Consider the following 14,185-nt stretch of genomic DNA (forward strand, 5'->3'; position numbering starts at 1 on the left):
TCATCTCCGATCTCCATTCTCTCTTTCAACACACAAGATGGCTTCAATGGGTTTTCTCCAGTCCTTATCCAATAACACAGGTGGCATTGTAGCTGCTCTAGCTGCGATTGTAAGTGAGACTTGCCAGAGCCCAGGAAATTCTATCCTACTTATTGCTAGCATACTTATGAAATTTTCCAGGTCTTGGCGCACGCTATTTGGAAAGCATTCTACAATGTCTTTCTTCACCCGCTACAAGCCTTCCCAGGGCCAACGCTGCTTGGAATGTCCCGAATCCCATATTGCTGGAGACTACTCCGAGGAACATTGCCATATGATATACTCGACCTTCATAAAAAATACGGGGATGTGGTACGCATTGCACCTGATGAACTAGCCTTCTCAAATGCGACCGCGTTGAAAGAGATCATGGGTCATCAACACGGCAAAGAGTTCCGAAAATTGAAGAGCTTCTATCGCCCTGTCGATGCCTCACCCGTGAACGTTGTGAATGCCGAGCGTGAAGAGCACAGTATTCTCAGACGTCAGCTTGCACATGGCTTTTCTGAAAAATCAATGCGAGAGCAAGAGCCGGTAATTAATGTGTACATAGATTTACTGATTCAGCGGTTACATGAGAACTGTGCGAATGGCAAGGCATTGAATCTAACTGCGTGGTACAACTGGACCACGTTTGATATCATTGGTGACCTTGCTTTTGGTGAACCATTTGGTTGTCTCCAGAACTTGAAAGATCATCCTTATGTCCATTTAATCTTTCAATCTGCGCGCGCTGGTACAATCTTTATAACCGTTGGATTCTATCCACTACTTAACAAGTTTTTCTGGGCATTGATGCCCAAATTTGTGTTGGCACGATATATCCGACAGACAGAATTATCGAGGGAAAAATTGCAAAGGCGAATGGAGCCTGGTAATGAAAGATCCGATCTCATCGAGGCACTCCTGCAGAAAAAAGATGAGTTGGTGAATGCTATCCTATCGACTGAATATCTGCTCTTAACTAACGCTAGGACAGAATCTTAGTCTTGACAATCTCCAATCAAATGCGAACGTGTTTATTATTGGTGGCTCTGAGACAACAGCTACCCTTCTGACTGGTGTGACATATCTCCTGCTATCGAGTCCGTCAGCCCTTGAAAAATTGACGAAGGAGGTACGGTCTACATTTGATAAGGAGCAGGAAATTACCATGGCCTCGGTAAATCAGTTGACATATATGCTGGCTTGTTTGAATGAGGCTTTGCGTGTGTATCCGCCAATTCCAGCTGGATTGCCTCGCCTTGTTCCTTCCAAGGGTCATGTCATTCTTGGACGATACGTTCCTGGAGATGTGAGTATCAGGAAACTTGGAGTCTTTCATTTTGTGTTCCATTTCTGACTTGGATATCAAACACAGACAATCGTTGCATTGCACCATTGGGCAATGTATCACAACGAAAAACATTTTACTGATCCACACTCCTTCACCCCTGAGCGCTTCCTAGGAGATCCAAGGTATGCAAATGATGAGTTTGAGATATTACAACCCTTCAGTGTTGGGCCTCGGAACTGTTTAGGAAGAAAGTAAGTTGATACATCGTTACCTGTCCCGGATATCTATTCTACAGGATGAAGATAGCTGATTTTATACTCACTGACAGCTTGGCATACGCTGAAATGCGCATGATCTTGGCTCGGATTATATACAATTTCGATATGAGTCTTGTTGAAGAAAGCAAAGGGTGGATGGAAAGGCAGAAGATCTATTCATTTTGGCAAAAAGGTCAACTTTATGTGCGGCTTACACCTGTGAGAAAGTAATCTCAACATTTGAAATGTTACTAGAGATCCTAGGGACTTGGACGGTTGCTGGAGCCACTGTGTGCAATGCTGAGTAGAGATAACACATTGTCATCCTTGACAGGCCTTTATTACTTGAGAGTACTTTATTGATGAGATTTATTATCTTTTTGAAAGAAAGTCTGGATAACAGTCTACATCCAATGTTTGTTTGTAGAGGGACGCGTTTCATGCCTAATTTCATGCCTAATGTCAGACTACAAGGTCTAATGCAGTAGGCGGTCGCAATGGGACGTATCAACAGGTCTGATTCTCTCATAACACTAATTTACACGAATAAGCGTCTGCTGCGACCGTAGATCACGTGGCTAATCATGTGATCCATTCTGGTTCGGCCAATCAGAAGCCAGGATTTAATCCTGTTAAAACCGTCCCAATTGGGCCTAGTTTATCACGTTATTTTGGCTGACACCTAATTTCATGCCTAAATCTTCAGGCATAATTATGTCCTGATTCAAGGGGCTGGTTTTTAACCCTCGACATCTTCTTCAAGGCCACAAACTCTTACTTGCAGCTCACTTACACAATGATGAGTGTGAAGAATCAAAATATTTCATTCTGCAATTTCCAACAATCCGCCTCACTATGTACAGGTGTCACTGTGGAGTTGGCCGTGACTGGCTAAATCAAACTGCATACCCCGCTTGAGTTGCCTTCTCAAAAGAGTAGTCCACAGTCAGCTCAGCTGTTAGGCTGAATCATGTACTTATGATGACATCCCCTAGCAACTCACAGCTTTCTTTCTTTCAGTTGCTTGAAAGACGTTGATCGAACAAGACTCCACTGCTGAGATAATTCTTCAGCGAATCATCCGATCGAGAGATACCTCTAGTGAACGATTCAGCGCTTGTCGTCATGGGATATGGGGACCGTATTGGGCGTCTAATCCCCAAAAGGCTCCATCGCTCGAAACATGCCAAATCTGAAGAACCTCATTGTGAATCAACTGTTGCCCTAAACCACATTCTGATCCAGTTGATCGACGTGATGTTTTCCCTACGATAAGCCTGCCTGGTTTGAGAGTCCCTGAGAATAGCGAGAAACACGATGACCTTTGGAGCGAAGCTTTCGGACAGCTTTCGGATGAAACTCAAAAAAGGCTTGGACAACTCTTGGACAAAGGCCAGGCCAAAAATGACCTTGAAGGGGCCGAAGCTATCATTGAAATCGTCAAACAGAGACAGATAACATGGGAATCCCGTACTTGGAGGGTCAAGTTTGGAGACCACGAATTTGTTCCAAAGGAATACACATCAAAGATAATTTAATGCCTGTCAACAGCTGGGGATATTGGTGTTCAGTTTTTGCCCCAGCCTGCCAGTATCGTCTGGCCATTGGTTAAGGGCGTCATGCAAGTATGTTAACCCCTCTTTGTTACTGTAGCGAAATTCTGATTTTCTTTAGATCCCTGTTAATACCGAGGCAGAAATCGGTGCGGCGCTTATGACTGTTGAGGTCGTTGTTCGAACTATCAGCTGCGGGAAGACATACCAAGAAATATTTCAAGAAAAGATCCCAGCGGAACTTTGGAAAACGCTCCGAGAGACGTTACTTAGACTATATATTGCATCCCTTGATCTCCTATTGCTTGCTAGGACTCAAACAGATCGTCATACAGCTGAACGACTTGCTCGTGCCTTTATTAACCCCCAGGAGACCCAAGAGAAGCTGGAAAGGCTCAAAGACTGCATCAAAAATGTTTCTCAGGTTGTAGAGGCATGTCAAGCGAAGAGTGGTGTTGCTTTGGACGATAAAATCAGTGGTTTTCTCCAAAAGTTCAGCAGTTTTGAGGACCACATTGCTGAAAGCTTTGACAAACTTTTCGCTCGAATGGATGCGAATGACTTGACGAGAATTCTCGACTGGATCTCGCCAATCAAGGCTCATGATAGACATCACTCGGTTAAAAACAACCGAACAGAAAACACATGTGAATGGCTCTTACAGAGCCGAGAATTCGAAACATGGGAGATGTCAAATTCATCTTCGGTACTTCGGCTTGAAGGTTTAGGTGGGCTTACTTTCTCAAGTTCAATCAAAGGGAACGGAATTAATGGTCTTTAGTTGGAACTGGAAAAACCTTCTTGACCTCAAAGGTCATTGATCGTCTTCTTGAGAATCTGCATCCCCATGAAAATATAGCGTTTTATTACTGTCGACGTGATGGGACAGCAGGCGAAGAACCAGACAACATCACTCGAAGCCTCTTGCGCCAGCTTATTACCACATCTCATCATTCCGACAAAGTGCTGAAGGAAGTTCAAACTCTGTTCAATGCCAAAGCAAACACAACATCTGTTCTCGATATAGCTGTCTACCGTGAGTTACTGGTCAAATCAGTCAATTCTTATAGATGCACTACCTTTGTCATAGACGCTCTGGATGAAGGTGATGAGAGGAAAAGAAAGAAACTTATGGAAATAATCAACTCTCTACGTTCATTGAAGAATCCAGTTAGAGTGTTCATATCTACTCGCCCTCGTGATGGCATCGAGCGCCACTTTCACGGTGATCCTATCATTGGAAACAAATGCGATGGGTTAGAAGTGGATATCAAGGAGTTCATTTTTAGAAAGACTGCGGATCTTCCTTACTGGCCACGTCTGCCTACATCTACTCAAACCGAAGTTGTTGATACACTATCAGGGAAATGTGATGGAATGTAAGTTTTCCCGCTGTCTGCAAGTCAAATACAATACTCATTTCATACAGGTTTTTGTGGGCTTCTTTGCAGATTGATTAACTGGCGCTGTGTATGACGAGTGAAGATATTCTCAGTCGTCTCCGGAAGCTACCTAAAGATCTGGGAGCCACATACAAAGAAATCTTGGACGGCATATCAAATCATAAAGCTCTCCAAAAAGTTGTTGACCGTGCTTTCATGTGGGTCTTGGGCTCTCGCACGCCACCAACCAATCGAGAGCTTCTTTCAGTCATAAATCTAGGCAGAGAAAATGATGTTCCATCACAGCAGCAGAAGATCACCAAAGGTGATTTGCTAGTCTATTGTCAAAATCTCCTTATCTTCGATCGATTGACAAAGTCCTGGAGATTGTCCCATGCTTCCGTTGTGGAGTACATTGAAGACTATTCATGAACCTCGTAGGATCCCCATTGTTATACTGCAAAACTATGCCTTGAGTTTCTCTCCGATACATACTCAGCTGATGATACAGTGGATGGACCAGACAAGTTATTCTTGGAAATTAATGACACCGATGTTGCGTTTCACAGCTACTGTCGAGATCATTGGATATACCATGTTCAAAAACAAGAGCATGATGTAACAGGTCCTCATGGATTTGACCCTGATTTAATCACTCTGCTCAAGCGCTTTCTTGGATCTCCAACTGAAGGCGGCCTAGCCTATCGAAGGTGGTTTCAAGATTTTAAGCAAAGTGGACAGCGTTGGCCTATTTCGCAGTCAAAGATGGATGACATGGATGCCCCAGCGATGCCCCAGCGATGCCCCAGCGATGCCTATACTTGCAATGTCCCGTCTTTGGAAGCCATTCTTTCCGACTGGTGGGACAGCCACGTATTTTCCTTGTCACACAAGAATCTTGCTCGCGAAGGTCCTCTTATACTGTCTGCAAGAGCTGGCGGCACATCCATATGTAGCAGACTCCTTTTTAAGGGAGCCCCCGTCGATGACTGTGGGGACAAAGGTAGTGCCCTGGCAACTACGGCAAGGCATAGGGGCCACAGCTCGCATGCCTATTTGGGCCTAGTTTTAACCAGCAGAAAATAAAATTACTGGAAATACAATTACACACTCACATCCACCTACCTAGGCACCTGGGTATATATGGTTGGTAATTAAGCTTGACCACCTAAGGGATTATAAGCCAGGGGAAATAGATCCTATTAAAGAGGTATTATAGTGACTTAGGCTGTATGTATGCCTAAGATATGATGATGGAGAATAGTACTGTGAAGATAGGTTTAAATTGGTATTAGTTAGTAGTTGTTGAGGGGAAGACCTCGGATAAGGGCCGCCCCTGGAGATGGATGAAAGATGATTGGCAGAATCCTACCGCCCAGAAAGTGTGTACCCTTCCAACTTCCAAGGTTCTCTTTCTTAATATTTTCATAATTCTTTTTTAGTACGGAGTACTCCAAGAACTAATCACATCGTCCAAATTCATTACAAAACCTCAGAAATAGCTACAAATCTAATATCATTTAATAGCATCCAAAAATAACATATGGATTACAAGACATGTAAAGGCGGTGCTGGAAGCGGTCTAAAAACTAGTCCCAAATAGGCATGCGAGCTGTGGCCCCTATGCCTTGCCGTAGGCAACTGCAGCAGATACAGGAAATCTTGAACTGGTGCAACTTCTACTAGAGAAGGGCGCTACACCTGACCTTTTACTCTCAACTGGATTTGGGAGTGCCCTGGCAAGTGCAGCATTTTATGGAAATCTTGAAGTAGTTCAGCTTCTTCTAGAGAAGGGCGCTACTCCCGATCTTCTACTCTCAGCTGGACGCTTTGGAAGTGCCCTTGCAGCTACAGCATGTTTTGGAAGTCTTTATGTAGCTCAGCTTCTTCTAGATAATGGCGCTAAGCCTAACATTTTACTCTCAACTGGAAATTATGGGAGTGCCCTCGCAGCTGCCGCATATGAGGGAAGGTTTGACGTGGTTCGAGTTCTGATAAGCAAAGGTGCGGATCCTAATCAACTTCTTTCAACTGGAATTTATGGAAGTGGTCTCGTGGCGGCTGCGGCGGCTGGCCGCATAAGTGTTCTCGAGTATCTCATCCATGAAGCGAAAGCCGATGCCAATTTTTTGACAGAGCATCATGGAAGATATGGAAGCCCTTTAGCAGCGGCCGCTAATTTGGGGAATATTAAAAGCGTGAAGATCTTGCTGCGAGCTGGGGCAGATCCGAACCTTGTACTCGAAAATCCATGTTTTAGCAATGCCCTTCATGCTTCACAAGCGGACCTTTATCCGAGCGACCAGGAGCTTGTCGAATACAAAGTTTCTGAGTTGACACGTTCGCAACTTGACCAACAGACACCTGTTGCTGAAGCGAAGGCTATCGTGGCGAGGGTCCTGGAAAATTTAGCTCGACTTCACGAATTGGAAAGACACGCGCCTGGTCTACTTGAAGACTCTGGAGACTAAAAGGAAGATTCTGAATATTAGGATGAAGACCGGATTGCTCTTATCTATGAACGAATGGAAATTTTACTGCCAAAGTAATCTGTTACAAATCCTCCACGGCACTGCCAGTGTAGCAGCGAGTATTTGAAATTGGGAAAGCTATGTCCTCAGCACGCGAGTGCTTGGCCAGGTGTGTCCACATTCTCTCGGACGGGTATTTTCATATACTTAAGTACAGGGCTCAGTCTGAGTCAATAGTATCTATAGGTGACTAATGACCCACACCTCTTTGTACCTAAGTACCTCCAGGGTTACCTACATGATTACCTGGAGGGGACCTCAGGAAGGCTAGCTACGAGTCATTGATATTAACAAAAATAAATATAAAATTGGGCTTACAGCAAACTTTGCGCTATCATAAAAAGGATCCGCGCATTCACAAAGCTCGACTTCCCCTGCGTTAAAAGATACCCATATTCATCCACGATAAATAGTTTGAGCTTGAGTCGTTCCATTCCTCTGATGCTCCTTCTTCTATCGCCATTATGAGTGACCACATGATGGGTTCTTGCAAACTTGAAGGGGTTTTCTCAAATATCCCCAGCCAGGGACACATATATTCAATCCCGGCTTTCGTTGATGGATCCTGGTATGAAATGTGCCACCCAGTCTGACCTGCCCTAGCAAAAGGCTTCCCTTCAAGTTTTTTGTACTGCTTATTCATCAGATAGGATAGATTGCGAGACAATAGTTCCTGGAAAGTCTTGGGGCAATGTCTTCGAGGCAGATGCGGGGGCTTTTGACCATCATGGAGCTGGGGAACTGCTCTCCGACTTTTTGAGGATCTCCAGGCATGGACACTCCATAATGGGTCTGTAGGATCAAGACCAGGGCCAAGATTTATCCATCTTGTCATAGGTAACGCGATCTGAGAATCGAATTTAAAGATCTCAATCACACAGTCCGTATGGCATTGAGGACAGGTATAGGTAAAATTTGGCTCTTCTCCATCTTGTACTCTGTCCAGGTCGAATTGTTTGCTCAAAAGTGTAGTATGGCAACAGATCTCATAAAGGTTCATAGGATTCGCCTCTGAACCAATTTTAGAATCATCCCATGTTTGCAGTAGCATGACATCCTGCATCCTGATATAAAGGCCAAGTGGCTCAAGGCAAATTTGTCCTTGGATTGAGAACAATGTGGTAATAAATGGGTCTGAGTAAGTCCTTATATCGTAGGGCTTAAATAAATGCGAAGGATAGAGGAGGACTTGCGTGTATGATAGAGATTCAGTACTAATCCCAGCTGTAGGGCCATAGTGAAATTTCCTCATAGCAAGCTTAACCTGGTGGATAGAAAGACGGTATAGCGAGTGTTGAAATTTACTATGAGTCCTCAGACCCATTGCCCTACCCTCTTTGAGTCCGGCTTTCAACTCGTATCTTTTATTATCGCATGGGAGCTTGGAGGCTTTGCGATGCGCCATTCCGCTAAGCCCAAAGTTTTCAGATCCATCATAATTATGTAGCCGTTTGCAAAAGTAACAAGCAAAGTACTCGGGAATATCCCTCTCTAGTCGGACCAGGACTGATAACTTTTCATCTCCTACAAGAGGAGGAAACCCGTGATATCTCCTAGACAACCAACAGAAGAATCGGTAATCACAAACAGACAAGCATTTCAGATCAATAGGTGAAAGAAAATCACATATTTGGAAGAATAGCTCCAATGGGAGGCCGGAGAGTGTATTCCTGCAGTAGATCTTATAGCTGATCATCTTGGGGCTGGCAATCTCGGCGCTGACTATTTCGGGGGGTAATCCTCTTGTAGCCTCCAGGGGTTAGCGACATATCGGCGCCGGAAGCAGGATTCGACACAAGCTCTTAGACATTTCATCATTATTGGGGCAGGTGCTGGTATTCAAGTTCAAGAGCTGCAAAAGTGAAAGGTGCAAGCACTTGAGGTGAAAATATGACTCGGAATATGAGGGCCTATGAAGAAAGTTGGAGGTAAACAGAAGGAGAGCTCCAATGGTTTGTACTTGAACTCTGAATAATATGTACCGGAGTACTTGGAGTATACTATAACTTGAAACGTAGCTTGGAAGGTTGGAACCTTGGTTAGATTTACCATGGTAGATAGACCCGGAGGCCCTTTAACTACTCGAATGTGTTACCCCCAGACCGGCATACCCCCAGGACTGTGCAAATGGTTTAACCTTTCTAAGACTGGTGATAAATAAAACATTACTGCGAAAACTCGATACTTCAAATGTTAATGAAACTTCTAAGGTTGAGAATTTCACGTCGGTTTTCTCTACTCAAACACATTTTCATCCAAACATATCTTGAAAGTCAAACCATTTTTTACTCGCAGTTTTATCCTATATTTTGATCCTACTCCTATTTTGGCCTTCAGTATTTTCAATTTGACAAAATAAAGATAGTAGAGGTAAGGTAGCTTCCATATATAACCTTGTAAGTCATTCGTGGAATCTCATTTGATCGGGGCCAGTTGCCAGCTCTAATTCAATGACCACATTGTTTTTCTATGCATCACTTCCGAGCCATAATTTCACAGGACCTTTTGTCTCATGTTTGGTACTAGACTCCCGAGGTTTGAGTCATTCCGAGTCGTTCATCATGTACGTCAAGTTAAAGGCATTCGAATTTTAGCCTAGTAATATTATGTAGTGGATATCAGTGGTGAACATATATAAGCGTCGAAACATCCTTAAAAATACTAAAATTTAGATCATGACTCGGACCACTGGCAGTGAATGGTACTACCCATCTCAATAGTATCTTAGAGTAATCTAAATATAACTAATCTCAATCTGATACATATACGCCGTGATATTTTAAGCAGGAGGACCTAGCATGGCAGTACTTAAGTTGGACACCAGCCACTCAAGTTCTCAAAGTTGCTGCTCTACTACCTGACTCAAGCTATGAGAAAACTTGGAAGCAAAATATTAATACCTGGATTCCCGTGCATCTAATGGCCGGATGGTGTAGTTGGTTATCACGTATCGTTAACATTCATCTGAATTGTATTCCGATAAGGTCCTCGGATCGAGCCCGGGTCTGGTCACATTCTTTTTGTATTTTTTGGTCGTGTTAAAGTCTTGATTTTTGATTAGGGTTTGTATGGATATTGGTGCGGAATAAACTTTTTAGCGTGTCTAATGCGGACTAGGGTCTTGGCAGGACTTACCGCGGGCTACGGCGGCAAATGTAGTCACGATTAACGATAGGCGCCATGATTATGGAATTAGCGATAATTAAAGCTTGCGGATATAATGTTCTTTTTATATCTCTGATGACCTCCAGCTAAAAAAAATATTCATATATATATATATACAGGAAGATAGTATATCAGGCCGTCTTGCTCTAATATCCCCTCAAATATACAGCCTGAGTAAAGAACTACATTATAGGATGCATTGGTAAACTTTGGATCATGTTGTCAATACCTCGAGTGTCTAACATCAATTGGCCGGATGGTGTAGTTGGTTATCACGTATCGTTAACATTCCATTGGACTGTAAACCGATAAGGTCCTCGGATCGAGCCCGGGTCTGGTCACTTCCTTTTTGCATTTTTGCGTGGAGTTGAAGCCTCGATTTCGGTTAGGGTTTGTATGGATGTTAGCGCGAAAACTAAATTTTTTTACACTACCTAATTGGGACTAGCGTACCAGTTACCGACAGCGGCTATACCCAAGCAACAAACCTTAAATTCCAAGTACAAAGTCAGTCGTACACCATATTCCTACCTTGTTTTTATTACTCATATTGATGTATAGTATAATTGATACTTGGTGTGATTTTTAAAGAACTGACAGGCTGATGGATGATAGAATAGTATGTTTCTGTGTGGTGATGAGGAGTGAGGAAGAATGTGATATCACCTGGGCAGGTGTAAATAGTTGGACAAGTATGCAATAGCCATTCAAATTCGAATGTTACACACACTATGAGGTATAACCTTGCAATCACAACCAAAAAATTTCAAGGGACTTGAAGAGCTTATATCATACATCATAAACACATGCATAGCACCCGAGAGAAGATGTTCTATGTACCAGTTGACCGACAGGGCCGAGAACTTATGCGATACTTGTCTATCGTTCCAGGATAGGGTATAACATCAACTTGAAGTTCTACGTATGCATGTGATTGTTGGTCTCTTCGCCAAATTGAATACTAGCGTGCCCAGGAACGTGATCGCAACATTTGAAAACTGAGAAAGCCCTCAAGTGCACATTCAAGTTTTTATATTCAAGTTGAATCTCCCCACATGGACCTACAGAGACAGCCGTATACAGTTAAGGCTGCATCTTTCAAGTTCCAATGTTTTGCTGAACCAGTGATCTTACTAAGTATAGTGGTTAATTTTCAAAGTTTCTATATTTCCATCTGGTATGGACCATTCTACAACGGAAGCTATTCAGGTCCAATTAAAAAATTGAACTAAACTACTACTTTCAATGTTTGCAGTCATTCACTTTCCTTGTTGATTACTAGGGCTTCAAGTTGTAATGATTCAAACGAAGACTGTCCAGATCCTTAATTCAAAAACTAGGTCCAGTCATTGTATTTCCATCCCTTCATCAACATAGGCCACCGAAATCGCCAGTGCTGCGATAGGATGCATTGGTAAACTTTGGATCATGTTGTCAATACCTCGAGTCTCTAACATCAATTGGCCGGATGGTGTAGTTGGTTATCACGTATCGTTAACATTCCATTGGACTGTAAACCGATAAGGTCCTCGGATCGAGCCCGGGTCTGGTCACATTCTTTTTGCATTTTTGCGTGGAGTTGAAGCCTCGATTTCACGATTGGGGCTTTTTATATTGCCGTGCGGGTATATTTTTGTTAGCGCCGCCTAATTAGGACTAGTGTCGGTAGTAGGATTTACCGTGGCCTTAAGCGGTAAGAGCAGTGTGGTGGCTAGCGATACCCACAGCTAGACCTGCTATCTCCATGTCTAGGGCATAGTGGCCTTGGAATGCTATTTTTCAATGAAAAATAGCCCAAGGTGGTATTTGGGAAGATAGATCCTGGGGCAAGATACAGTCGGATCTCAGGGAGAGGAGTGTTGCGATGACACATGTGCACCTGGACATGAGGTAAAGTTTGTAGTTGGCTACTATGGATTCGAGTAGACGCTCCATGAGTAATGCTGGCAAGCCTGGCATGCTGGCACATGTGCCCACGGCCTTGCTAAATTGCACACTCGGGCCACTCGGCCCGGAGCCATGATGGCCCCTCATTTAATCGTAGCCCGTCTACTTAACTGGCATCTTGTCCTACCGAGGACAAAAAATCCCTCTGAATAAATATTTTTTTCAACGCAATTATGTCTAACATTACACACCACGAAGTGACTTATGCCAACGGCATTAAAAAGATTCATTATCTCGCCACTGGGCCAGTTGACGGCCCCCTCATCCTCTTCATCCACGGGTGGCCTGCTACTGGTATCACCTGGAAATCCCAGTTAGAAGCATGCGCATCTGTCGGCTTCCGGGCTATTGCGCCCGACATGCCCGGCTATGGCCAGTCAACTGCTCGTCGTGAGGTCGACGACTACTGTATAGAAGCCATCGTTGATGGTATGATCGCGTTGTTAGCCGACACAGGCCGTAAGGCCGCTGTCTGGGTTGGCCATGACTGGGGTTCTGGTATTGTCTCCGCTGTCGCGCTTCAACATCCCGAGGTTGTTAAGGCAATGGTGAATATGTGTGTACCCTTCTTGACACTCGAACTAGGATGGGATCCTCTCCTGTCACTAATGAATCGAGAGGTATACCCGATTGATAAGTACGAATTTGGACAGTTTGACTATATCAAGAACTGGGAGGAGAACTTTGAGAAGACCGCTGCATGGTTTGATAGCGATATTGCTGGAGTTTGCGCTATAATGTCGCAAAAGTCTATCCCACAAAAAGATCCCAAGCATCCCAATGATTTGATGGCCCTTGTACGCAAGAATGGTGGTTGGTTAGGTGGAATCCCTAAACCGCCAAGCGCGCATCAACTTGGACCGGTCGCACTTCCAAGTGATGTTTATGAATCATTTGTTAGTGACATGGAGAAGACAGGCTTTTGGCCTGGATCGGCCTATTATCTGCATCTTGAACGAAATGCAAAATATAATGCGAACTGTGAGAAGAAAGTGGACTTCCCTGTGCTGTTTATGCATGCTCTCTGGGATGCAGTATGTGAGACTATCCATTCACAATTCCCGGAGCCTATGCGACAGAATTGTTCAAATTTGACCGAGGCTAAAATCGACGCCGCCCATTTCTTGTATTTTGAGAAGCCCAGAGAGGTTAATGCCGTCTTGTTAAGATGGTTGGCAGACCAGGTGCCGAGTGAGTGGCCTGGAGCGTTGGAAAGCGAGTACACCAAGGTCAAGTAAGCGCTCCACATGGTCTGCCGTGCTTGGATGGATTTCAATGTCTGCATGTCGATGTCAGTATAAATTCCAAGTCGAAATGATCTGTATCCATTATTTTCAAGTATCCGGGGTTTAAATAGTATGAAATCTTGGATCTGATGGGGAACACAAAGACGAAGTCTCTCGATACATTCAATAGGCTGCGTATTTACAATTTACATTATGTTCAGCCTTGGAAATGTTTCTAACAACAAAAAAACCTTGGAACTTAAGTGATTGACTTAGACCCGACCACCATTTACTAGAATACTGTGGTAAATTCTTTCTGTTTCCCAGTCAATATTGAATATTCGAAGTGGAACATGTAGTACCCCGGCTCTCCATTGTCAATCGTCGCTTCAAATGTTGGGAGTCCACACCTATGCAAGGCAATCTAAATCATCCCTCCTGAGCCAATCGTTTTGCCGTTGTTTTCTGACTTATTGACGGACCTTAAATGACTTCCGAACCCTCATTTCGCTTAAATCATTCCATGGATGTCTCAGAATTTGGTATCCGAAATATTTTTTTAAACAGAGGGAAACAGGAGCGTCTTATTTTGTTAGATCAAAAACAATCATTTCCAAATGGCTTTTTTTATCGACCATAGCCCTCGCTGAATGCAGGTACGACGGTATGAGAATTCTAGGGACCATGACTGACAGACTCGTCTTTCATCTGATTCTTTATTGGACCGTACCGAGGTCTTAGATCCCTAGCTCTGCATACAGAGTTCTTTCCTCAATCTACACAGCTACACAGTAGCAATTCCACCCCCA

The 14,185-nt window shown here is 43.7% G+C and overlaps 4 protein-coding genes across 4 annotated transcripts; all 4 read left to right on the forward strand.

Annotated features, from left to right (window-relative positions):
- Positions 1 to 37: 37 nt before the first annotated feature.
- On the forward strand, positions 38 to 1,803 carry N7483_007912 (cytochrome P450; the record flags this gene model as incomplete). The annotated part of the gene is made up of 5 exons (XM_057091349.1): positions 38 to 109; positions 181 to 966; positions 1,019 to 1,333; positions 1,400 to 1,566; positions 1,611 to 1,803. The coding sequence occupies 5 exons, from the start codon at positions 38 to 40 to the stop codon at positions 1,801 to 1,803; spliced, it is 1,533 nt and encodes a 510-aa protein (XP_056946090.1).
- A 1,228-nt stretch (positions 1,804 to 3,031) lies between these two features.
- N7483_007913 (Mur ligase C-terminal) lies at positions 3,032 to 4,585 on the forward strand (the record flags this gene model as incomplete). Its single annotated transcript, XM_057091350.1, has 6 exons — positions 3,032 to 3,053; positions 3,124 to 3,197; positions 3,247 to 3,853; positions 3,907 to 4,161; positions 4,216 to 4,504; positions 4,555 to 4,585. 6 exons carry the CDS (start codon positions 3,032 to 3,034, stop codon positions 4,583 to 4,585), a joined length of 1,278 nt encoding a protein of 425 aa, XP_056946091.1.
- Positions 4,586 to 6,362: 1,777 nt separating this feature from the next.
- N7483_007914 (ankyrin repeat domain-containing protein) lies at positions 6,363 to 6,978 on the forward strand (the record flags this gene model as incomplete). The annotated part of the gene is given in 2 exon segments (XM_057091351.1): positions 6,363 to 6,381; positions 6,401 to 6,978. 2 exon segments carry the CDS (start codon positions 6,363 to 6,365, stop codon positions 6,976 to 6,978), a joined length of 597 nt encoding a protein of 198 aa, XP_056946092.1.
- Positions 6,979 to 12,323: 5,345 nt separating this feature from the next.
- N7483_007915 (alpha/beta fold hydrolase) lies at positions 12,324 to 13,388 on the forward strand (the record flags this gene model as incomplete). Its single annotated transcript, XM_057091352.1, has 1 exon — positions 12,324 to 13,388. One exon carries the CDS (start codon positions 12,324 to 12,326, stop codon positions 13,386 to 13,388), a length of 1,065 nt encoding a protein of 354 aa, XP_056946093.1.
- Between the last annotated feature and the right edge of the window lie 797 nt (positions 13,389 to 14,185).

The sequence above is a fragment of the Penicillium malachiteum genome (genome assembly GCF_028827825.1).
Source record: "Penicillium malachiteum strain IBT 17515 chromosome Unknown utg000003l:1.0-4950554.0:1.0-4952489.0, whole genome shotgun sequence".
NCBI classification, from domain to species: domain Eukaryota; kingdom Fungi; phylum Ascomycota; class Eurotiomycetes; order Eurotiales; family Aspergillaceae; genus Penicillium; species Penicillium malachiteum.